Source organism: Parus major, chromosome 3, assembly GCF_001522545.3.
Source record: "Parus major isolate Abel chromosome 3, Parus_major1.1, whole genome shotgun sequence".
In the NCBI taxonomy this organism is placed as follows: domain Eukaryota; kingdom Metazoa; phylum Chordata; class Aves; order Passeriformes; family Paridae; genus Parus; species Parus major.
In genome coordinates this window covers 49,941,195-49,963,916 of record NC_031770.1, presented here as the reverse complement: position 1 = coordinate 49,963,916, position 22,722 = coordinate 49,941,195, and the positions used below count along the sequence as shown (strand labels likewise).

The following is a 22,722-nucleotide window of genomic DNA, read 5'->3' as shown; positions in this document are numbered from 1 at the left end:
AGCCACAAACAGAGAACAAAACCTAAGGTTTCCCCTTCCCTGGTAATTTACCAGGGGAAATCTGAATTCCTGCCCAACAATATGAATGTGTACTAGAGCTTAACCCCAAAAAAAAAACTTCTTCTGGGGGAAAAAACAGCCAAACCAGTAACAAAAAGCATCATTTCTGTCAGAGATCAGGGGTGGTGGGAGGGAGGAGAGTTTGCATTCGTAACATTCACTTTGGTGAGGCTGGAGGAGGGGGTAGTCTGGATATCATGCTGTAGACTGTCTTTCAGTATTAGACAGAGGGAATGTTTTTTAAAATTAAGATTAGTACAAAAAGAAATCATCATAAAACTCCCAAGCAAAATTACCTGCTCTAATTTTAGATTTGTCTTTGACTGACAGTACAAGAGGTTTTTTAGTATAGATATATGTATACATACATAGAGGCTTTTTTCCAATTGACATTCATCTTGACAAATGGAGATGTAACCACATGGGGCTGACCAGGTTTCCTACAGCGGCTGTTTGGTGGAAAAGGGCTGCAAGAGCCCTTGGCAAGGGTGCTGGGCTGCCTGGGAGGCAGTGGATGGACAGCCATGGCTCTGACCAGACAGCAGCAGCAGGCAGCTGCTGAACATGGGCAGCCTCATTGAGCTGGCTTGACCACAGCTTGAGAAGTGATAACATTTGTGTAGGTGCAGGACTGGGCTCTGAGGTACCTACGTGTGTCCTACTGCATTGAACAGCTAGATCAATAACCCACCTCTGAGAGCTAGAGACAGTCTTTTCCAAAATAACCATGCATGGTCTAGGAACGGGGAGTTAATGAAACAGCAGCTCAATTAAACCCTTTGTCTTTCTTACTACTCAGGTAGAACAACCCTTCTGAACCAGGCAAGGGTTGATGCTAAAAGTATTTATCACTGATGTGGGAGAAAGGGTCAGCACAGGAATATGACTGAACAAGTTTAGTTTAGTCCATTGAATCTGTTCCTATCAGTGACAGGGAACTACATTTGCTGCTCTGTATGTCAGATGTGGTGCCTAAGGAATGGACCACTCCAGTGTACTTTTAATTCCAGATTTTAAAGGGCCTTTGCAGTTTAATATAGTCTGAAATTATAACTTTTTTGTGTTGTGGTTTTCTCTTTTGGTGTACATATTACACTACAACCTCCTACTCAAGTATGCAGGATAAGATTGTGCAGCCACTCCTCCCCTGTGGCTCCCGTCTGAACGAACCATACATTATATCACCATGATGAACTGATGTGCACAAAATTATGCTTAGCATTATTTTTGGGGGGATTTGTACCTGAAACATAGTCAACATCTAAACACTAGGAAAGTCTCCATGAATCCTCTCAAATACTGCCTTCAGCTCCAAAAGTCTTTCATCAGCTCTGTCAGTAAAATCTCCAGGTATCTGGAGGATATCTGTGGTGGGTCTGTGTCCCAGACTGCACAAGCATTTCTGCTGCCAAAGTCTCAGCAAGGCTGTCAAACCAAGCATCAACCTGGACACATGGACTGCCAGGTCTTGGTTCTACCAGATATCCCTGCCTACTCATTGCCTCCAAAAGACAGGTAGAGATGAACAGGGTAAGTTTATAATTTTTGTTCAGTAGGTTGACTATCTTCTTGACATAGCTGCTCAAAAGTCCCTGCCGTGCCTGTTCAGAAGAAGAGCTGAGCATCCAGTATCCCAATCCCAGGTGGGAAAAACACCTCAGAATATCCCAAGAGCTTTGGTCTTGTGAAGGGGACCTATTTTTGTGTGTTTATCCTGATCACTGAACTACCCTTTCTCCTATGCCTATCACTGGCAGTATAAAGGCCATAGCTGCCAGGTAAGAGTGGTTTAGTTGACTTCAGACACTGAGGAATGGAGTGGTAGAGATTAGGACAGTCTGCAGCAAGTGCAGGGACATCAGGATGAAAGAGAGCAGCTATCAGGTCAGTAGCTCAGTGTTAAATGTTTCAATCTAACACAGCACATGTTGTTTCATGATCCCAAACCTGTTAAGTGGCCTAGCAGTTCAGATTGTGCCAAAGACTTGCCAGGCAGAGCACTGAAATATCAAAAGATAAATCTATGTACTCTCTACACTGAAAATGTACTAAGTGCTTTCTTTATCATGTTATCTGTAAATTGAGTGGTTATATCCCTGGGAAATCCAGAAACATAGATAATATTCTGATCATCTTATATTCATCTGAAGTATCCCTTCCCCAAATAAAATGAATGTGTAAGCCTGTACAGCAACCCCTTCCTGCACTATATTACAAGGAATTCCAGTATAATATAAGTAGTCATTAAGCCATTTGTTTTATATTGGGACTGTTTAGCCTGGAGAAAATGCTCTACAACTTCATGAAGGGAGGTTGTCTCCAGGTTGAGAGTCAGTCTCTTCTCCCAGGTAAAAGTGACAGGACGAGAGTAAATGTCTTCTAATGCACCAGTGCAGTTTCAGATTAGGTAACAGGAAAAATTCCCTCACTGAAATGATTATCAGGCATCAGAATAGCCTGCCCAGGAAAATGTTTGAGTCTCTATCTCTGGGAGTGTTCAAAAAAGGTGTGGATGTGGTACCTGGGGACATGGTTTAGTGGTATTAGGTGATCTTGGTGATTTCATTAAATCTTAACAGTTCTATGATTCTCTACTAGTTTTGCCTTTCTGCTAAGAAAAAAAATCTCTAGTTATCAAATATATGTGTCTTAGAAAAGACTTAGAAAAGCCTTCCTTCCTAAGTGAAGTGGTCACAAAAAGGGACACTCCAAATAAAAGTTCTCTCATGCAGAACAGGAAGGAAAAATATGAACTTGAAGAGCTGTCTAGGCAAAGAGCAGAAAGCATCAGGAGGGTCAAAATCCCCTAAGGACATAAGGGAAATACCAAAGTATTTAAAAAAAAAAAAGGCCCCACCAGCTTTAATGTTCCCACACAAGTAAATCACAAGAGATAGGCTGGGCATTCATTTACATGGGAGCTTCAGAATGAGACCAGCTTCATGTGACACAAGGGTTATGAGTAATGGGCCCAGAAAACAGCAACAAGAATCAGTGGGATCTGGGGCATTCGATCAGAAACCCTTCCTCTCTGCAGAAGTTGCAATTAACAGCAAGTGGAGTAATTCAGCCTCCTGACACTGAGGAGATGGCATTGACATGATGGAGGTTCTGTCTTTCCAGTGAGCAGGGGCTTGTGGCTGCTGAGAGTGGATGCCATGAGCTGCCTCCATCGCTGCTACCTGGCTGCAGACATCCCTCCCAATCTTTGCCTGCTCTTTCACTGCTGAGGTGCCTGCCTGGTGCAAATGAATCACAGGGACATGTGAGCTGCATGAGCTGTAAAGAAAGGGTGAGGTGGGTATCTCTGGTCAACAGAGGCAGATTCTGTAAAAGAGCAATATGCTGTAGAGATGAGGTTGGTAGGTCTAGCAGGCTCTGATCTGTGGGATGTAGGCTGACTTCGAGGTTTTATGCTCTGAAAGCAGAGGTAAGCTCTGTGAGCGCAGAGGGAGCTGGGCTATGGATTAAAGATTTAACCAGGATAGACAGCAACTGAGCTGAGAGGTCAGCCTCTTAGGAAAGTGTCCTCGACTGCACAGGGATGTTTGCAGCCTTGACTCATATTTTTCTTTCAGGTCACAAGCAACACCTACGAGCCATGATAGTACACAGTACTGCCTGTCTAGGCAGTGGTCTGAAACACCTGAGTGCCAGTACAGGAGTTACAGTGCAGAAATCCCCTGGCAGGGAGGCTTGGTTGGGCTGAGCTCGGGATGAGACGAAAACATTGCTTTCATGTAGTTTTTCAAACAGCAGTTGGCAACTTGCTCTTCATGAACTACTGAGCAACTCTGATGCCAAGGCTTCCCTGCTGTCCCTGGCAGAGGGAAGGCTGTAGGCCTGCTCTGTGCCTTTGGGGCTGCACACACAGCTGTGGAGGCTGGGATAGTGTGCTGCCATCACCACCTCCCAGGGTGGCACTCAAGTACCACTTATTGGGAATTCCTGGAATAACGGATGGATTAACACAGAAAGCCAAGGCAAGACAGTGTAGCTTAGGTTTTGTTGCAGTCTGCTCCTGCACCATCCATACTCTCCCACACTCATTCTTCTGGGGACTGAAAATACTCTGCACCCACAGGAGCCAACTCCTTATGCCCAGGTCTTTCAACAGAACCAAGAGGCCTTCCTGAGAGAACAACCACTTTCAGCAAGTTATCACCTCTTCAAAGCTGTATCATCTGCACCAAGGAGCAGTCACAGTAGCATGCTGAATGGTACAGCTGAACAGGAATGCTTCCTTCAGGGGGTGTCCCATCCTCAGCTGTGCTTTCTCGCATGGATATAAAAATAACAAATTCAATCCTTCAATAATTTATTTCTTTTTACCAGAGAAAGTTTTTCTATTATACATTTAAGTCTGTAACTTTCAACACTAGAGTAAATAGATGTAAAAAAAAACCTGGCTGTGCAAATTTCAAATTGCATTGTTTCAAATAATATAAATATTTTAATAAAACATACGTTCACATTAAGGTTCACAAAATATATAAAATTTAACAGAAATAAGTCATGAGTTATTTAATTTTTTTTTCTTTTTAGTAACTGGGTTTTTTTTAGTAACTAGAAAAAGAAAAAGCTTCTAAACTTGAGAAGCAAATTAGAAGAGGTATCACCTCCAAAATCATAGCAGCAAAACAGATGCTGAAAACTTAAAAGGTGTAAAAGGAGAAGAGAGAAGCAGGTAACAGGCACAGTGGTAAAGCTGAGGTTGCTAAAGAAAGTATTGCAGATTGCTCAGTGGATGCATAAACTTCAGAAGTAAAATCTCAGCTCTGAAGAACTCTTGTTACTGAGCTCCCAGCTGTTTGCATGGTAACAGAATCACATTAAGGATGACATAAAGTGTGACAGACATGGGGAGGGAGGGTATGAACAGCACACACGTACTCCTGACAGTTGCAGTGCAAGAGAGACAAGAGTCAATCTTGTTTCAGAAGTGAAGACAAAGGGCTTTGGGGTTTTTCCTGTCTGTTGGAGGTAATTCCTTCCACTCAAGTGAGAAATGGCAGGATTCATTTTCTCCATCACATGCATTTCTTCTGCAGCTTCTGTCTTTCCAGTTGTCTTGGGATCTGGGGAAAGGGTCTAAATGCTGGGTAGGTTAAGCATGTTAAAGCACATGGAGCAGACCTGTGCTGGTCTTGTTTCTGGCTGTGGTTTGCTGAGGGCTCTGCAAACACAGAACTGCTTGCTGTTATCACCCTAAATCCCCACGGAAGCTCCTGCCCTGGCGAGCTCTGTAGGAACAGCAAGGACACGGGCAAATCAAACCACTTTTCTTCAGATGCCAGCTGGAAATTGTGCAAGTCTGTCCTGGGTAATTCCCATTCAGGAAGGACTTGCCCCTGACTGACGTATGCAAACATAAAAAGGTCCTGCACCTCCGACAGTAGACATGGCTCCTTGCCTGGGAGAGGGGATGTATTGAGAAAGAGGCAGAACTGGGAAGTTCTTTGGATTCAAATGCTTCACACTTCCTCCTGGGAAGTCCAAGAATTAAATATGGCACTGTAGGAGCTTAGTCATGAACGAGAGCTCTGTGCAGAAGGCAACGTGACGTTCTCAGCAGTCCTTGTATGCAGTGTTTAGAGGAAGTAGAAATTTATTCCCATTCTTGGGAATAAACATGATCTGAGCAGACAGCTTATGATTCCCCCCACCCTCCCACTCCCAGGACTGTTAAGTGTTTTGGATGTAGCACCATTTCAGGGAAGGAAGTAGCTAGTATTGCTTTCTTGTTCCCCACTAGCCATAGATCTGTTTGAACTGGTAGCATTCATTGCAGTAGCCGTTGCACTTGGCATTGCCATAGTGGTCACAGGCAGGGGCTCGGCAGCGTTGCTTGGGAGGCTCCTGTGCCACCGGCTCCCTGGCACTCCTCGATGGTGGCAGCTGACCAAGGCGCCGGCACTCCGGGCACAGATCATCACTTCTGCAGGCCATGTTGTTTCTACACGAAGCCACAGAACACTGTCTCTTCTGGGTACTCAGTGCTGCTCGCTGCACATCTCTGTGCTGCCCTGTTCTCTTGAAAAATATTAAAACACATTGTCAGTCACGGTGCCGGTAGCACAAACATCCTTTCATTTCCTTTCTAGTCTGTTCGTGGTTTGTATAGGTAACCACTTGGGGATTGTTCACAGGTGCTCCTACAAAGTGCAATACCAAGAGCCAAGTTGAGTTTTACCAAAGAAATTCTGTCATTTCTTAGGAAAAAATATAGTTTTTTTTATCTTTGGCAACCCTCAGTTCTAAAAGGACCAAAACAAACCAAATTTTAAAAAGCCTTATCTCTGTGATGGACTCAATCAAAAATGCAGCTTGAACCCCTTGACACAGCTGCACAGCTCAAAGGGTAAGAATGAAAATCTGCCCAATCAACAAAATAACCTAGCTGTTGGTCCAATTGCTTCCACTGAAATTGCTGGTAAAATCCTAGCTGAGGTAAAACAGAGCATGGCCATAACAAACATAAACTAAGAATGACTTTTTACAGCAGAAAAAAAATCATATGCTCTATGTTCGTCTTTCCATGATAGTAAAGATGCAGTCATTTGAGGTTTTTCTAGTATGGATCCCAAGCTGTTCCCACAAGGGAAGAACATGCAGTGCTAAACAAGAGGAAGATTTTGAGAAGTTCACACTTACTTCTGGCTGTCTCACCAGCTGTTCTTCTGTCCTTCTGGCTTCTTGGAATCGCTGGTTCTGGGCTATAATGAAGCAGTTCTGGCAGTACCCCTCGAGCATGGTGCTGCCCAGGGTGCCGCAGTCACGCCGCTGACAGGACACAGTGTTACGGAAGCCGGCAGCAGAGCTCCCTGCCTGATCTGCTGCCGAAGACTTCCTCTGAGATCTCCTCTGGTGGCGTAGCAAAACACTGTCTGTAATGCAAAGCGTGAACAGGAGCAGTTTGAATGTGCCCAATAGATCTGATGACCCAAAGCAGCTATAAAAAGCTCCCCACCTCTAAAAATGAAAATAAATTAAAAAGCTCAACTAGCCTCAAACATCGGTTTTTGACAATCCTGAGGACCACCCTCCCAACCCAGTTGGTACATCTTCCTTCATGTTACATAAATAAGAGTGCCAATGCAGCCTGATTTTCATGAAAGTTGTTGAAACAGATGATTTGGGAAAAACTTGCCCTAAGTGGGAAGCCTAGATCCCACTGAAGTCAAGACAAATTTCACCTGTGACTTTGTTTTGACTGTCACCTGTGACCTACCCATTTCAGCCTCCCCCATTTCAGCCTCCCCCATTTCAGTCACATCAGATAATTGAAGTACAGTGGTACAGAGCTTAAGGGGAAGAAGTGCATTATACTTTTCAGTCTCATGAAGCAATCTTATATGTTCCAGAATCAGAAGGAAAAAAAATTTCATTATGAGCAATGCTGGAAAATAAGGTATTATTGCAAGCTGGCACAGAAGTTCCCTAAACTGAACACATGTGGAAAGATCATTGTTGTGAAAGATGTCTCTGCCAACAGCAGGGGGGTTGAATTAGATGATCTTTAAGGGTCCCTTCCAACCCAACCTATTCCATGTTTCTTTATTTGTATCAGCAAACTTATCAGCAATAAAATAGTCTGAAGAGATAAATAATAATTCTTTCTTACATGTGCCTTTCAGGCTCTATACCTAAGGGCTCTTTACCTGTGAAACAGGGCAGTCGCATGAAAGATGAAGAATTCATGCTGTGATTTATTCAGAGACTATTGCCTTTTTGAAGGTCAGTCTTTAAACACACGTGCATGCACACACAGGGTATTACCACGGAAGATTTCGAGGTAGAGTATAACAACACACTCCTAAGTTACTCCAAAATACAAGCTAATTATCTACAGTCAACTTCTACTTGCTCTGCTTGTCAAGGTAACTACAGCGGTTCCTCCAGAGCATTATACCTGTTACACCCAGAACAGATAGAGATCTACTGATTCTTCAAGGCTTTTTAAACACCTTGCTAACATAACTGATTTTCAGTAACTTCCGTACATTTACAGCAGTTCCTTCACTGGCCTCTACAACTTGTCTAGCTGTGAAGAAAATTCATACCAAACTGTGACTGCAGTGGATGACAGGGAGGTATCAAAAGCCAACCCCTCTTGAGTTGGTTTTGCTTCCATCAAAGCTGAAATGTAGTTTTACATGAGATTTCACAGCTTTCTCACACTGCTGCCATGTGCCCCTTTATGGTATGCTGGTTTTGTCTGGGGTAAAAAAGAGTGGCTGGTATGGGGCTGTGGTTTGGATTTGTGCTGAGTACAAGGTTGAAAATATTGAGATATTTTTGTTATTGCTGAGCAGGGCCTACGCAAAGACAAGGCCTTTCCTGATCTTCACACTGCCCTACTGGCAAGGGTGCATGGGAGGTTGGGAGAAGACACAGCCTGAACACCTGCCAGCCCATGGCAAGCAATGAATTAGTTCTTTATTTTGCTTTGCTTGTGTATGCAGTTTTTGCTTTTCCTATCAAAGTGTTTTTATCCCAGCCCACAAGTTCTCCAGCTTCTACGCTTCTGATTCTCTACCTGAGCCCAATGGTAGGAGAGTGAGCGAGCAGCTGTGTGGGGCTTGGTTGCTGGCTGGGGTTAACCATGACAATGGGATAATAACAGACAGAAAATCACCTTCTCCTCACACTGTTTTCATTACCCCCGCCCTTCTATACCCAGTACACACAGAACGCCACAGTTCGAGGAGGCTCATCTGCAGCCAAAGTGTGCCAAAGCTCACTCAATTTCCACTTACCATGGTTTTCCCTGTACTCAAAGAAACAGAGCGTGCAAAAGCCCTCATTTTGTGATGTCCCAAAAAACTTGCAACCAGGTTTCCTACAGAGGGTGCCTTCCCTGCTCTCCGCTGGGGGCAGTGCTGGTGGCGGGGGCTCCTTGCCATGGCTGTTGGGAGCCTGATGGCAGGAGTGCTGGTGCAGCATCTGTGAGATCTGGGACGGGTCAGATGTTGATCTCTGGTGGCAGGTGGGCAGAAAAGCGGGACTGCCATTTGAGGACTGCTCTGTAGACCTTTTGAAGCAAGTGCTGCATATACCATTGAAGGTCCTCTTGGCCTTCTGACGGCACATTTTGCATGTGGCATAGTCCAAGTGTCTCTGGTCATCCAAGTTGTTGCAGGGACTGAGCTGTCTGGAGTTGTAGCAGCGTTCGCAGAGCCCATTGTGCTGCACATTCAATGTGAAGGGGCAGTCTGGGGTCCTGCACTTCATGGCTGTGGTTTCACTGTACAGAAAAAGGCTTGGAGCGGTCGGAGGTGCAGAGCGAGGCTCTGTTACAGGCCCTTCAGATGTCCATGCCCCAGGTTCACAAATATCCCCACGGGAGGAGCCTGACCCAGCTGCCTTCAGCTTCTCAGGTGCTGATTTGGAGATCTGCTTTCTGCCTTTTTTCCCTTGGGATCTCTGCTCAAAGCATTCATGGCAGTAGGGCTGGGTGTTCACAGACATGTAGAAAGGGCAATTTGGCGTTTCACATTTCATCTGTAAGAGGGAGAGCTGGGAAAGTGACAGTTCCTGTCTGTTCCTGGAACATGTCTCTCTTCTTGAAGGTTCAGCATTCTCCTGCCACTTCTTGTACTCATGCTGTACCAGTTGAAAGTAATCTTCCACGAGGTTTATTTCTTTGGGTAGGTTGCCTTCATCTAACCTGACAGCCAAAAAAAAGAAGACTGCATCAGTGGTTGAAAGGAGCAGATGGTGGGAGTGGAAGCAAATACAAGCAATGGTGGGAAGGAAATACAGATTTAATGCAATTTTATGCAATTTAATACAAGTTTAATTTTACTCAGACAGAAGATCTGCGATGTTACGCTTTTGCTGTAAATGGAAATTATTTTAAAAGCAGGTGTTCAGTGATGGAGACTTTCACATCTGAAATAAATGCCCTGAAACAATGCTAAACAGTAGTCTTTTTAAAAGGCTTTGTAGGTGAAGGTTTTCTAAGAGATGTTTGCACAAAGAATATGTGTAATCTCTCAGAAGCAGAAAGTCCCACAAATGGTGAATTTTTCTCAGAAACAGTGCTCAGCTGAGCAGAGGTTAGAGTAGAAGACCCCTTTCTTTACCAACACACACGAAGAACAAGCCCCTCCTACAATGGGCTCAGCATTTCATGAGACAGTTCATCATGAAATCTGCTCCTGGTTCTGCCCTGTTGGGTCTGTATCTAACAGCAGAATTCTTCTAACAAACTGTGGGGCTTCAGTGTGGTGCACCCATCTCACACCATCCTTACTCTGCCTACAGCTACAGGGAAAACCCTACACTGGAGTATCACCATGCCATAGTTGGTAGGATGAGGAGCTAACATTTCTGGCAATGCTCCAGAACACAACTAGGCAGAGCAACTAGGGAAGCTCCAGTGCTACCCTTCACATGTGCATATATCCTCTGGATAGAAAGACTTCAATTTTCAACGCCCCTACACCAGAACTAGCCAACAGCATAAAGATTCCTTTCTGTGTGGTAGTAGAAGCAAAGGCAGGGGACACAGGGAGTTACTTCCCTCCATCAGTTCTGAGGGGACTGGTTGGGCATCACTGCCACCGTCCATTGAATATGAGAAGCTGATGGGTGTTGCCAGCTGTTCCCTGCCATGCCATTGATGCTCAGCCATCAGGGGGACAAGCAGAGACACCAGTTCCTCCACCGGCCACAGCTTCCTGCCAGCTGCCACACAGAACAGCCCAGGGTGTTGAAGCATCTGTGCTCAGAACATACTGCCAAGTACTTTCCCCAGGGCAGCTAAAGTTACACCAACTGCCCATTATGCAATGTGCCCTTACACAAAGCACAAGAGCTTGGGCTAACTAGTTCCTGCATTTAACTACTTTTCAGCCACCTTCCTGTGAAATCCGTAAGTCAGTGAAACTGATAAAATGGATTTTTCTTCAAAAATGCTAGTTTCAGTTTGTTAAGTTTGAACACATTTTTGCCTTTAAATTTGAGACTGGCCTCAGCTCATACTACTTCAAAACATATCAGCAATAATGACAATATTTCATATTTCAGATAGTAAACACATGGGCCACCTAGGAAGGAAGGAAAGACCAAAAGAACTCACTGGGCTGCCCAGCTTGTCTCACCCCTGTAAACAAGATAACTTTGAGGAAACAGGAATGACACTCACTTTGCAGCATTAATTAGATGAGTTGTACCATGATCCCAGCCTTGCACTGGAATTTCTATCACTATCAAGTAGTCTTTTAGCAGCTGCTCTTTCTCCCTCTCTTCTGCATCTGTCAGAAAGTGCACATTCAAATCCTCAAATCTGCCTTGTTCAGTGGTAACCAGAGGGACAGCCCGGATTTCTGTGGGGAAACAAGACGGATTAACACATACACACACAGATAGATATAGATATGTATAGATAAATATATATATATACACACATACATACACACACACACACACATATATATATACACACATATATATATGTATATTCATACACACACACATGACCAGGCAGTTAGGAATAACCATAAAATGCAATACTTGGAGATATCACCATTAAATTTTTGAGAGAAAGGAGAACGGCTGGGGAGAGCAATCAGTTTCTATGTGGTACCACTGAGGGAGGTTGCAGACACAGCTACATCACAAATTTAGCCCAATCCAACAGTAGTTTTAATGTCCCCATAGCAACTATCTTCTCCATGTGAACAGGATTGTAGATCTTTGTTATGCCTTTTGGTGGGACGATGCTGTAACCTGAATCTAGAGAACTGCTGTCCACTCAGAAGAGATGCATTAAAAATGGTAAAGCATATATTTCATTATTCCTGCCAGCCAGTGATACCTGCAGTGAGACTGCATCCTTCAAAGCTTCTTCTCTCATGATGTAGAAAGGAGGCCAGAACACAATAAAGCAGAGGCTACACTTCGACCAATTCCAGCCTGCAGTGAGTTGCACTCTACTTTCAACCTTTAGTTGGTTGAACTTAAAGGTAACCTTTAGTTCCTACTCAGATTCACAGACTCAAAAAATCAAAGCTCTTTCTGCTCACATTTTACAAATATATTGCAAATTAATCTTATTTAACTTTAAAAATGCAAATCTAAACCAGATCATATTTCAAATGCATTACCAACACAGTGGTTTTGAAGAAGGAACATAAATACCAAATGAAGTTCTTGAAAAATACCTGGCCCACTGTCCTTCAGAGTCACCAGTGGTGTAAAATGCATGTTGTCATAGCCAAGCACAATTGGGTATCTGTAGCATTCTTCAGATGGCCACAGGAGAGGCAAGTAAACACCACCAACATTCAGAGGAGCAAAACTGGAGCCTGACTCTAAACTTCTAACCACTTTATCTACATGAAGAAGAAAAAGAAAACACAAATAAGTATGTGCTACAGGGAAGAGAAAATGTATGCTGGCGGTTTTGGAATAATTGCTGGAAACACCGTTTTCTGAAATGCATCCACCTGAAAACAACAGCTGTTGACTAAGATTACTAACACAGCACAAGAGTAACACAATGGGATGACTGGCCAGACAACTCACCTGCAAGGACAATGACTGGCCTTCTGAGGATGTTAGCAAGGATGAAGATGTGGATTTCTTCCAGTGCATTATAGGGAAGCCTGTTTCGAGCCCCAGATACTTCTGGGGAGGTCATTTCAATGAGGTATTCCCACTCCTCCTCCCAGTTCTGAGGAAAGAAACAGCTGTCACCAATGGTTCAAAGACATGGAGGTCAGGAGCCAGCTGCAGCACAGCAGTGCCCAAATAATCACATTTTCCCATTTCCTCCAAAGGAAGACTATTTCTGCTCTCCATTAATGACAGAATCCATGAAGCCACAAAGCAAACAGAATCAGCAAGGCAAGGCAGAAAAACTCTGAAAACAGCACCATTCCCTCAGGCTGCCTTACCCGGGTATCATAATGGAGTCCCGTTTCTACAAACTCCTGGGATTTAACAGCCTCCCGCTGCCAGCGGAGCTTGAAGTTCCGTGTGTCAATCTCCCTGAGAGCACTAAACAATGTTTTTCTTAAGACAAGGTCGATATCTTCAATACCCCACATGTACTGCGAGGCAGCATGCATAAGGCAATTTCCATCACCTGCAAAAAAAGAAGAAAGAGTGCATTATTTTCAAATGGCTACTTACATAAAACGCCGCAAGCCTGTGAGATGTAGAATTACACTGCACATAAGCATATTCCCTGTGCACTTCTCTCTAAGCCTCAGACAGAAGGGTTGTGAAGAAGGAGATCAGAGTTATGATCTCTGTTCAGAGACAGAAAAAGAAAACTTCCCTCCCTACTGTTTCTGTCTCTGTACCAGTCCAAGTTAAGCTGCCATCCAGCAATGCCCCTTACCTATCTTACTTAATTTTGACTGATACCACAAACTAAATTTTGATGTCAACTCTAAATGTCAAACACAGCTGAAATAGCTTTTTAAACACAACAAAGTCAACTTAAATTTACAAAAAAAGATGTCAATCTCCCTCATTGGTGTTTATAGAAATATACACCAAATGACTGAGATAATGGAAACCACTAAGAAAATATTATAGTAACACCAACTATAGCCTCACAATCCATGATGAGCACTGCTTGGCACTTGGCTGTGCTTGATCGAGGAATGGTAATAAAAAAAGGAGACAGAAAGGGAATGGGAGGTGATTTATGTAAAGCAATCATAGGAACACCTCTGGCCTTCCTCTCAGAAATGACAGCAAATTGGTTTGCTACATATATTATTTAGAGGACTGGTTTTTAAAACACAAAATCAAAACTGAGTAAATGAAAAACAGTGATTGGATTTTCATTTACACAATCTCCTTGCATTGAAAAATTCCTCTTTACAGATAGGAAGGATTGTGATATTCTGCAGTTTCAGAGGGGAAACTGAGACTCAGAGGAGATAACTTAATTAAAAGGCGTGACAAAAAAATACATCTATGCCTGGGTTTCAAATTGTATCTCTAGCCACCTTCTTCAAAAGCAAATGCCTCCCCTGAAAGGGAGACATCAAGAATCATTACTGTCATGTGCTCAGAGGCAAAACTAGCTCTGATATTTTACCACAGTGGTAAACAGATTTACCCAATGCTAAGAAACCATAGCAATTTTCTTGGAATAGAAGACATCAACCCTGGTAAAGCTAGTAGATTTTTCTCACGTGAAAAAAAAACCCAAACAAATCCACCCAAAGAACTCCCACAAAAGAATTAAACCCAGTTTGCCACACACATTTTGAGTTCAATTATACCATTTGTGAACACTTCTGCTATTTAGTCTGTGAAATTGCAGGGAAAAGCCTACAACAGACTCCAGTTCCCAAATAAGACACCATTTGAAATCTACTCAATGCTTCATAAATTGTCATGGGATTGGTGCATATCAAGTTCCTGCAACTGCCTTCTATTTTCTGAATGCTGTCTTGCAAAGTTTACTTCAATTCTGCAGGTTGCTTACTTGAACTCAAAAATCAGGGAACAACCAAAAAGACAGAAAAACTGACGGGGTTTCTCCTTCTGACCAAGAAAGATGACATATTAATCCCATTAAAATTTTCCCTTTGCAAAATCTAGAGCAAAGATAAGATTAAAATTTTTCTCTCTCTGAGAGCTCACTTTCGGTTCTTTATTTAGAAGCACTGCCCAAAATTCCTTATACAGCACTTGGAATTCCCCCACACCGTTTGATTAGCAATTGAGCAACAGTTGTACTTTTTGTTCTGCGGGTGAAGTGTGGCCTCCCTCGGACTTTCCCAGGGGGTGTGGCTGGGCGAGCTGGAATGAATGCCAGTTCATTATACAAGTGAAATCTCTACAGCCAATAGATGCTGGAATTTTTAAATAAAAAAAAAAAAAAGAAAAAATCCCAAACAGTTTTGATTTTTGTACCTCCTACTGCTTTCCTTCTATCATCCATTCAAATGTCTGCAAAGAAATATGTGGTGATCCAAAACGTCTTTTTTAATTAAGAAAACCCCATCACTCCGCAGATTCACAAACATATTAAGTAAAATATACATCAAAAGATCCTGTAGGAGATACTTTCTCTCTTTTCAACAACTACAACTTTAATCAGAAAAAACCCCAGAATTTTCTGAAGCAAGCCCACTGCTGACTGAGAGAACTAACATATTCCTCCCACATCTATGGGTTAAGCAGCTAAGTGTTTAAAAAATATTTTTTATACCACATAGGAGGAAAAAAAAAAAGTTGTTTTCTGGAATAATAGAGGGCTTCTCCAGACTTCTGCACTTCTTTCAGAGATTCTCTCCTACAGTCCAATCTACCTTCTCCTGCACAGGTCTTTCAATGCAACTACTTTGCATAACTCACAGGTTTCCAAAGCCACTCCTACTCATGCACTTAATGACCCTGAAGCAATGAAATGAAGCCAAGTTCTTTGTCTGCTCAGTTTATGGGGAGACCACAAACCTTGATTTGCCTTCCCTTCCCTCAACCTGCCCTAATATTTCAGCATCTCATATACTGGTACGCCTGCTCGTGGGTGGGATCCAAGTCCACACTATTCCCATGTGTAACACAGGCCAATGGTCATCAGACAAAGGAGGTCAGTGTTGCTGAATGTTATGTGGTCACCAACAAGGGTCTGCCCAAGGCAGTGTTAACCCCTGCAGGATTTGTATTGACTGGAGACAGGGGGCTCTAAAACTGCTACTCTTTGCCCTGGGCAAAAATTGTGCGCATTGTCCATTTTCCTAGAAAATCCGTTTGAGTGGAGTTTTTAAGATGCAACACTTGGAGCGATGTTACCTTCCCAGTACCTGCAAAGTGATGCCTGCCCTAGCTGCAGCTCTGGTCCTTTCAAAGCTCAAGATTCCACGACTTCCGTGCTCACCCCTAATTGCAGTCATGAGAATTGTACACCAAAGCAGAGGCAGCCCAAAAAGCCTGCCAGAAGTTCAGTGCCTCTGCAACAGTTACAGACACACACATCAACATCAGGCTTTAGGTTGGGCAGTGACATCTACCCAATGGGTCTATTTTTATGGTTTCTGTACAACACATCTGTGTTGTTTCTCAGTCAGACTAAGAAATATGGCAGAACTTGGAAAGGGAAAAGTGTGGACTAGGAAGATAAGGGCGATGTGTATACAAGCAGATATGAAAAGAAGCAAACACAGAACACAACATGGACTTCAACAATGTTACAGGTCCACCACACCCAGTGTTGCTCTAACTGCTGTGATCTGCTCCTAGAGCGAAGTGTACGTATTTTTCATCTTCTTAAAGTCCTCGCTGTCCCAGTCTATTCTTGCTGGTTAGGGGCAACCTGTACTGTAAGGAATCCCGAGTCCAAGTTTGCAGCTGCATGACCATAAGTCACAGAATCTTTCCGAATCTTTTCTCCACTGAATGTGAAATGCCTGGTGACTCTTACAGTCATGTGCCAAGGTTTCCTGCTCAAGACTCTGGACAAACATAACCTGTTCAGGAAATCTTTGCTCTACTGCTGTGCATTTTCATTTATAGCACTTGATGCAATACACACACAGTAACCCAAAAGCCAAGTCCTGAAACCAGCAATGACTGTTGAAAGAAAAGAGCACTGCAAAATTTTTGCTGCACAAAGATGGGTGTCAGTCACACAACACAGGAGTTACTGGTGGGCCCTGAGGGAAGGCAAGAGCTGGCAAACCCAGGCAGGGAGCTGAGGATGAGGGAGCAGCCCCAGTGTGGGGTGCTGACCCCAGGAAGAGCAGTGTCAGGGTCCCCAGAGACTCCATGTTTTGAGTGCTATTGCTGTCACTGTTGTTAAAGCTGGATCAGCACACAAGCATTGCCTGCCAGCTACAACAGCAGGGCTTATTGGAAGGATATTAGCTTCTGCTAAATATACATGGAAATGCATCCCTGGTCACTCAAAGCATCTGAAGGCTCCTCTTGACTGGCATTAAAGGATGTTTGGCACTTCCGATAAAGCAGCTGATATGTAGCGGTCAGATTCACGGGAAGGCAATGGGTTCCAAATCAAATTTCCCTACCTTGTTCTTGACTCTGAAGAGCCACAGGTTACTGACATTATGAAAATATCTGTGAAATTTTTCAATATTCACATACTGTGGTATGGGCAAGGGTCTGTTACAGCCTCAGGACCATACATCACATGGAAAGAATTTTAATTTTCAAAACTAAGATTACAAGACAGCACATTTTTAAAGCCATGTGCTTCTGTTTCAGTAATGTGAACTCAGATGCTATAAATAAAGATGCTACATTAGTATGACCTGTTTTACTGTGAGTGCAAAGACCTGCTCGTAACTTACCATTAGTCTTCAAAGGAACAAGTCTCCGAACTTCCCTGCACCAGTTGAGCTTCCTCTGGCGCTCCAGTGATGTCTGGGTAGCCTGGTCAGTCAGGGACTTCTGAAGTGTTTCCCGAAACTGGGGACAAAACTGGCACATTCTGAACATTTCAATGGTGTATCTGTGCATAGTCCTGAAGTGATGAATTATTCCACTGGGAGGTCTGACTAGATCCTCAGGTGTCCTCTCTCTGATCTTCATAGCCTTCAGCATATTGCTCTGATATAAAGCTTGAGGAAGGATGTGTTGGCCAGCCATGTTTCTAGAAGACATCTGAAATGAAAAAGGATCCTTTTATTCGCATGTTAGTTCCCTTCTATCACAGTTCCCTTCTATCACACTTCTGCAGAGGTTGAGAAAGCACTTTCAGGGTGGGATTCTGGAAGAAGTTTTGCTTGAATCAAGCACGGAGTGAATACAATCCAATTAAGCCTTTATAAAGAATATATAAAGTTTTTATAAATAGTAACTATAAAGTTTTTTTAAAGCTCATATTCACTAACTTCTCTGCATTACTCAGATACAGACACTGATCAGTTTATCCCACTCATTTGCTGATATAATTTACTGTGATATTAAAGAGGATTTATGCATAACTAAGGAAACTCCATCATCATTCAAAAAAAGCATTTAAATCAAAGTAAGCGTAAGAGAAGGCAGGATCAAGGGAAGAGAAAATTATCCTGGAAACTTAACTAATTGATAATTGCACAATGTAATCCCATATGCACTTGCTGAATTTAAGCACATTTAAAGCTTTTGCATAGATAACATGCCCAAAAAAAAAAAAAAGGCAGTTAATGACCATGTCAGATTTCCACAGCCCATACATTCTGAGCAGTGATGGTCAGTAGAGTACAGAAAGAGCACAAAGAATTGAAAGCTGTGCTAGCATCAGTCACATACTTACAATGGCCAGATATGGTAGATGAGGATATTGTCACTTGGGGACAGACTTAGGTTACTTTTCTTGAAGCTCTTTGTATTTTGTGAGTGGTAGAGCTATGGCTCAGAAGTGCTTCTGCTGTGTGTGGGGGTGAAGCCTGCAGTGCCACTATTACTCAGTGGTAAGTCAACAGAGCTGAAAAAGCATTTCCATTTGGCTCAAAACCCCTAAAATATTTCCACAGTAGGACATGTAATGTTCACTGCCCTGCATCCCTTTCTTCAGTAACTCTGGCCTCATGGGTACAGCAAGAAGAAAAAAAAAAAAAAAAAAAAAAAGCCTCAAAACCCCTGTGCACTGCAGTAAGAACAACAATAAAATAACAACAATACAAATTTTTACAGGGAGAGACTCTCCATGCTGTCCACAAACATTCTTGCTTTGTTTAAAAACAAAGCAAAATTTTTGTATCAAGACAGAAGTATGCATGCCTAAAATGTTTAGAGTACAAGTAGTCACATTAGGAGAACCCACCATTGTGACTGTGAATCTAGGGACAAGTATCAAGCCATATATGTGTATCAATCTCTGGATATCAAGTACAAGGAAACAAGAAGCAACTAAAAATTGTTTATGCAACTATTAGGAAGTTTTCTCACGGAGGTGGGAGTCAGGAGGCAGAGAGAGAGGAAGAAGAACTCCAATCTGACAGACTGACCAGGAAGGCATTTCCTGGTCTATGGAGGAAGAAGACCCCTCTTGCACAGGAAGGCTTTAGAATCCCCTTCCCCACAGGGAAACAGCTGCTCTCTCCTCTTCACCCAGACTTTTCCATTGGCAACATGCACCTCCAAACGCCCAAAAGTTTTCAGCAAAACCCTCTCAGGGTGAGAGGGGACCTCAAACTCCAGGTGCCAAGAGCTGACTTCTATAACCACTCTGAGAACCAGCTGATGGAGAGATGCAGTGGATATCTCAACAAGCCCTAAATAAAGGCAGATGAAACAGGTGATGCTATGAAGTCCTACTTTAGGTTGGTGTCATTCACACACCCTAAAAGCACCTGGGATTGTGCTCAGAGCTGTCACATCTTGCAACATATGGTAAAGCTTTCCTTTAGGTAATAAAGATGGCATATTCTTACCATTCCCCCAGCAGCAAACAGCCTTAAAATGAAAATAACACATTTACTTATCCACTCTCCTCACCAATACAGTTTTACACATTCTATTTATGCAATCCTGTATTTAAATGTATGAATTATTCTAAAAAGGAAATATAAACAACCCCTTACCTGTATGATAACCACAGCTGTACTTTGTTCTGAGATGACCAAAACACTGAATTCCTTACTTATGTTAGTAGAAACACTGAGTCAATGGGATTTTTTTTACACGAATGAAGACTAATCACATGACTAAGCACTACCGGCATGGACCCTTGAAATGGTTATTTCCAGCTTTAAGTAACAAAAAGTACTGAGTTTACAGAAGCACTCACTGAAACTACATTATTCGATACTATGTTCTACCGGCATTTTTTCCCCTCCACACGTGGAAATTACAGCTTGTGCTATTTACAGTCATAAATGTCAATCAAGACAAAAGCCAAGCAACCCTTATTTTCAAAATCAAAGTGATGAAACAAACACAACTCAATAGCCAACTAACCCGGAGATTTGAAAGTAGAAATTGAGCTACAGTTTTATTAGTCTATAGTGCTTTGCCGTGTGCTATGCTACTTTAACCTTCTGGCAAGTAATGACTAGGAATTCCCAGAAAGGAACAGCTGTAAACAATAATTAGGGACAGCATCCTTTCCAAACGTATAATGCTGAGGATGCTGGGCTCGGGAAAGCTGAATACTGTTCTGAGATCTGCCAATGGTTTCATAAAATTATTTTCATTTTCTGTCCTCTATCTGAAGAACAGCAAATAATAAACTTCTCCATAAATTGCTAAAAATTCTAAAACACCCTTTTAAGCAAACAGATTTTTCTGCTTGGGTCTTTGCCCGGTACAAACCAAAACACAGTACTACACCAAATCAGAAGATGAGGACTGAGGCTCTTTTAAATCCTCCAGGACTGGTTTACACACAGTAAACGTTCCGCGTTCTTAGTTCCCTGACCTGCTGCTCCGCTGGAGGCTGGGCATGGAAAGGACACAGTACGGCCCGCCAGCTTCCCAGGAGAAGGAGCCCGAAGCTCCAGAGCGGATTTCCCCGCGGCACTCGCAGCAAGCCCGCCCGCTCTGCGAGCCCCAGCGCCCGCCGAGCCCCAGCGGGGCCGGGCTGGGCCGGCAGCAGCGGGCACAGCGGCACGGCCCGGCCGGGGGCCGGCACACGGGGCAGGACAGGCCGGAGGCCGCCGCCAGTCCGCCTGGTCCCCGCGGCGCCCTCCTCCTCAAGTGCCCGGGCTCCGCCGAGCCCTGCCCAGAGCGGCGCTCACCTCTCCGCGGCGGGCTCCTCCTCCGGCCGATCCGGCTGCTGCTCAGCAGCGAGGCTGAGGCGATGGGACGGAGCCGCGCTCGGGATCCATCAAAGCCCACCGCGCCGGGGCTCCTTCCTTCCCTTCTCTCCACCCTCTCCCCGCCGGAGCTGCTGCTGCTGCTGCTGCTGCCGATGCGGAATGAAGGGCTGAGCCCAGCCTCTTGTTTTTTTTCCCTTTCTGTTTAAGCGCCCGGGTGAGGAAAAAAAAAAAAAAAGAAGGAGGTTGAAAGCACAACACAGAAACCCCCACCGGGGATTTCCACCGGCAGAGCGCAGGGACTTTCCGGCCTGTGACAACCGCCGCGCCCGCCGCCACCAGGGGGCGCCGCCGCCTCCCCGCTGGCCGTGACTCACCCGCGGGATTTTCGGGAGCCGGGATGTCATTTCTTCCTTCCTTATTCCTCTCCCCCCCGGCCTGGGGCTTGCCCATTGCGTCCCGCAGGCTTCGCTCCGCTCACGGGCCGGCGCGGTGCCGCGTGGCTGTGTCCGGAAGAGCTCCGTGTCCCTGCGCAGAGCGGCGCGCAGGCCGTGGCCCGCAGGCTGTGAAGGCCGGCTGTGGGAGGCGGCTGCCCCAGGAGCCCTTGCCGTGGCCTCACCCACACGGGCACGCGTGGCAGCGCCTGCCCTCGCACACAGGCTGTAAATGCCCACATCCCTGCCCCAGCGTCCCAGCAGGACATTGAGGGAGCCCGTCTCGGGAAAAGTATTGCTCTTCCAGACGGTTTTCAGACCAAATAAGTATTTATTTTTTTCGTTTAGCTTGTATGAGCTCCACAGTTTTGGGTCCGTATTGTAAGTAACCACAAGTGACTTCATTTCTTCAAATTAGAGGTTAGGCCAGTGTATAACCCCATAATCCAAATATGCTGGCATTTTCAGCAGGAGATATTAAATGTGCTTTAATCCAGCCCTGGTCGAGGTTGGATTGTTGCAGGTAAAGGGCAGAACCTTGAGCTAGAACTATCAAGTCAGGGAGATCTTAGTGTCTGAATATGTTTGTAAATTCTTGGCTGCAACTAGCAGTTTGTTTGAATCATTAAATTTAATTATTGTAAACAATGCACACCTTTAAACAATGTGCTAATATCTGTGCAGTGAAAAAACTCACTGAATAAATCCCCAATATTTAAGGCCTGTTAATATGATTTGTGGGTGGGATTTATGCTGGAAAAGGGGCAATTTCTTTCTCAACAGCCTTACAACCTGAAGGCACGCAGAAATGAAACATAGTGCAACAAAGTTTCTTATATTATTAAAAGACTTAATCTTCTCACATGATAAGATTCTGCCTGTTCCTCCCACTGGCAGGATGAGAAGCCAGGGTTGCTTACACCTTGAAATCAGGTCTTAAATGCTGACTCCTTCAGAACAGGTGTATTTTGGAAGAATTCAGCTTTGAACTCCTTCACCTCACCTCCAGTAGCAGCAGCTGGCGCAGATCATGCGCTTGTGTCACACAGCAGGGTTACGTGGCAACATGATCTTTCCCAGGGTTTACAGGCCTGTGCTGGCTCTGCACAGCAGGCCATCCTTCTACTCTGCCTTTGTTCAAAAAGAAGTCAGGGATGTGGCTGGAAAAATAATAATCCCTTCTAATTGTTTTTCCTCCTCTCCTTGGAGAGGTTTCTTTTAAAGAGTTTTGTGGGTGTGTTGGTTTGTTGTTTTTTTTTCTTTGTGTCCCCCTAGCCTCTCTGCTGCCTTGGAAAGTATAGCTGTGTAGGAAGGATCCACATTTAATGATCAGTAGCCAGCATCTGTGCTGTGATTTCCACAGTATATGTTTCTGTCAGCATCTTGCCGTTCCCTTCTCCTGGGCATTTTCCCCTGTCCTCTCATGGGGACTGAGGTAGCAGATTACTGAAGTGATCTGATTAGAGAAAAAGAAAAAAAAAAGTTTTTATCCAAAACATTTTTCTCACGTGATATGAAGCCCAGCCCCTCAGAGAGTTTTACAGAGAGTA

General features: G+C 44.0%; 1 protein-coding gene across 5 annotated transcripts; it reads right to left on the bottom strand.

Annotated features, from left to right (window-relative positions):
- Window positions 1-4,361: 4,361 nt before the first annotated feature.
- TNFAIP3 (TNF alpha induced protein 3) lies at window positions 4,362-21,308 on the bottom strand. Of its 5 annotated transcripts, none has more exons than XM_015623323.2 (9): window positions 21,116-21,308; window positions 17,346-17,658; window positions 12,966-13,156; window positions 12,595-12,742; window positions 12,231-12,401; window positions 11,213-11,393; window positions 8,820-9,730; window positions 6,715-6,947; window positions 4,362-6,093 (listed from the first exon to the last, which is right to left on the bottom strand). In XM_015623323.2, exons 1-9 carry the CDS (start codon window positions 21,143-21,145, stop codon window positions 5,812-5,814), a joined length of 2,460 nt encoding a protein of 819 aa, XP_015478809.1. In that variant the 5' UTR covers window positions 21,146-21,308; the 3' UTR covers window positions 4,362-5,811. The 5 variants fall into 5 exon arrangements, with proteins under 5 accessions (XP_015478809.1, XP_015478810.1, XP_015478811.1 ...); XM_015623324.2 differs by lacking the exon at window positions 21,116-21,308 and adding an exon at window positions 20,721-20,906; XM_015623325.3 differs by lacking the exon at window positions 21,116-21,308 and adding an exon at window positions 19,566-20,499.
- Window positions 21,309-22,722: the final 1,414 nt, after the last annotated feature.

What these genes read in the sequence shown, in the direction of transcription:
- TNFAIP3 (XM_015623323.2), bottom strand. Translation starts at nt 21,145, where the DNA reads ATGACATCCCGGCTCCCGAAAATCCCGCGG. An exon ending in GCCAGTCATTGTCCTTGCAG is followed by an intron (nt 12,402 to 12,594) that starts GTGAGTTGTCTG and finishes TTCTTCATGTAG; the next exon opens with ATAAAGTGGTTAGAAGTTTA. An exon ending in TCTGAAGGACAGTGGGCCAG is followed by an intron (nt 11,394 to 12,230) that starts GTATTTTTCAAG and finishes GTTTCCCCACAG; the next exon opens with AAATCCGGGCTGTCCCTCTG.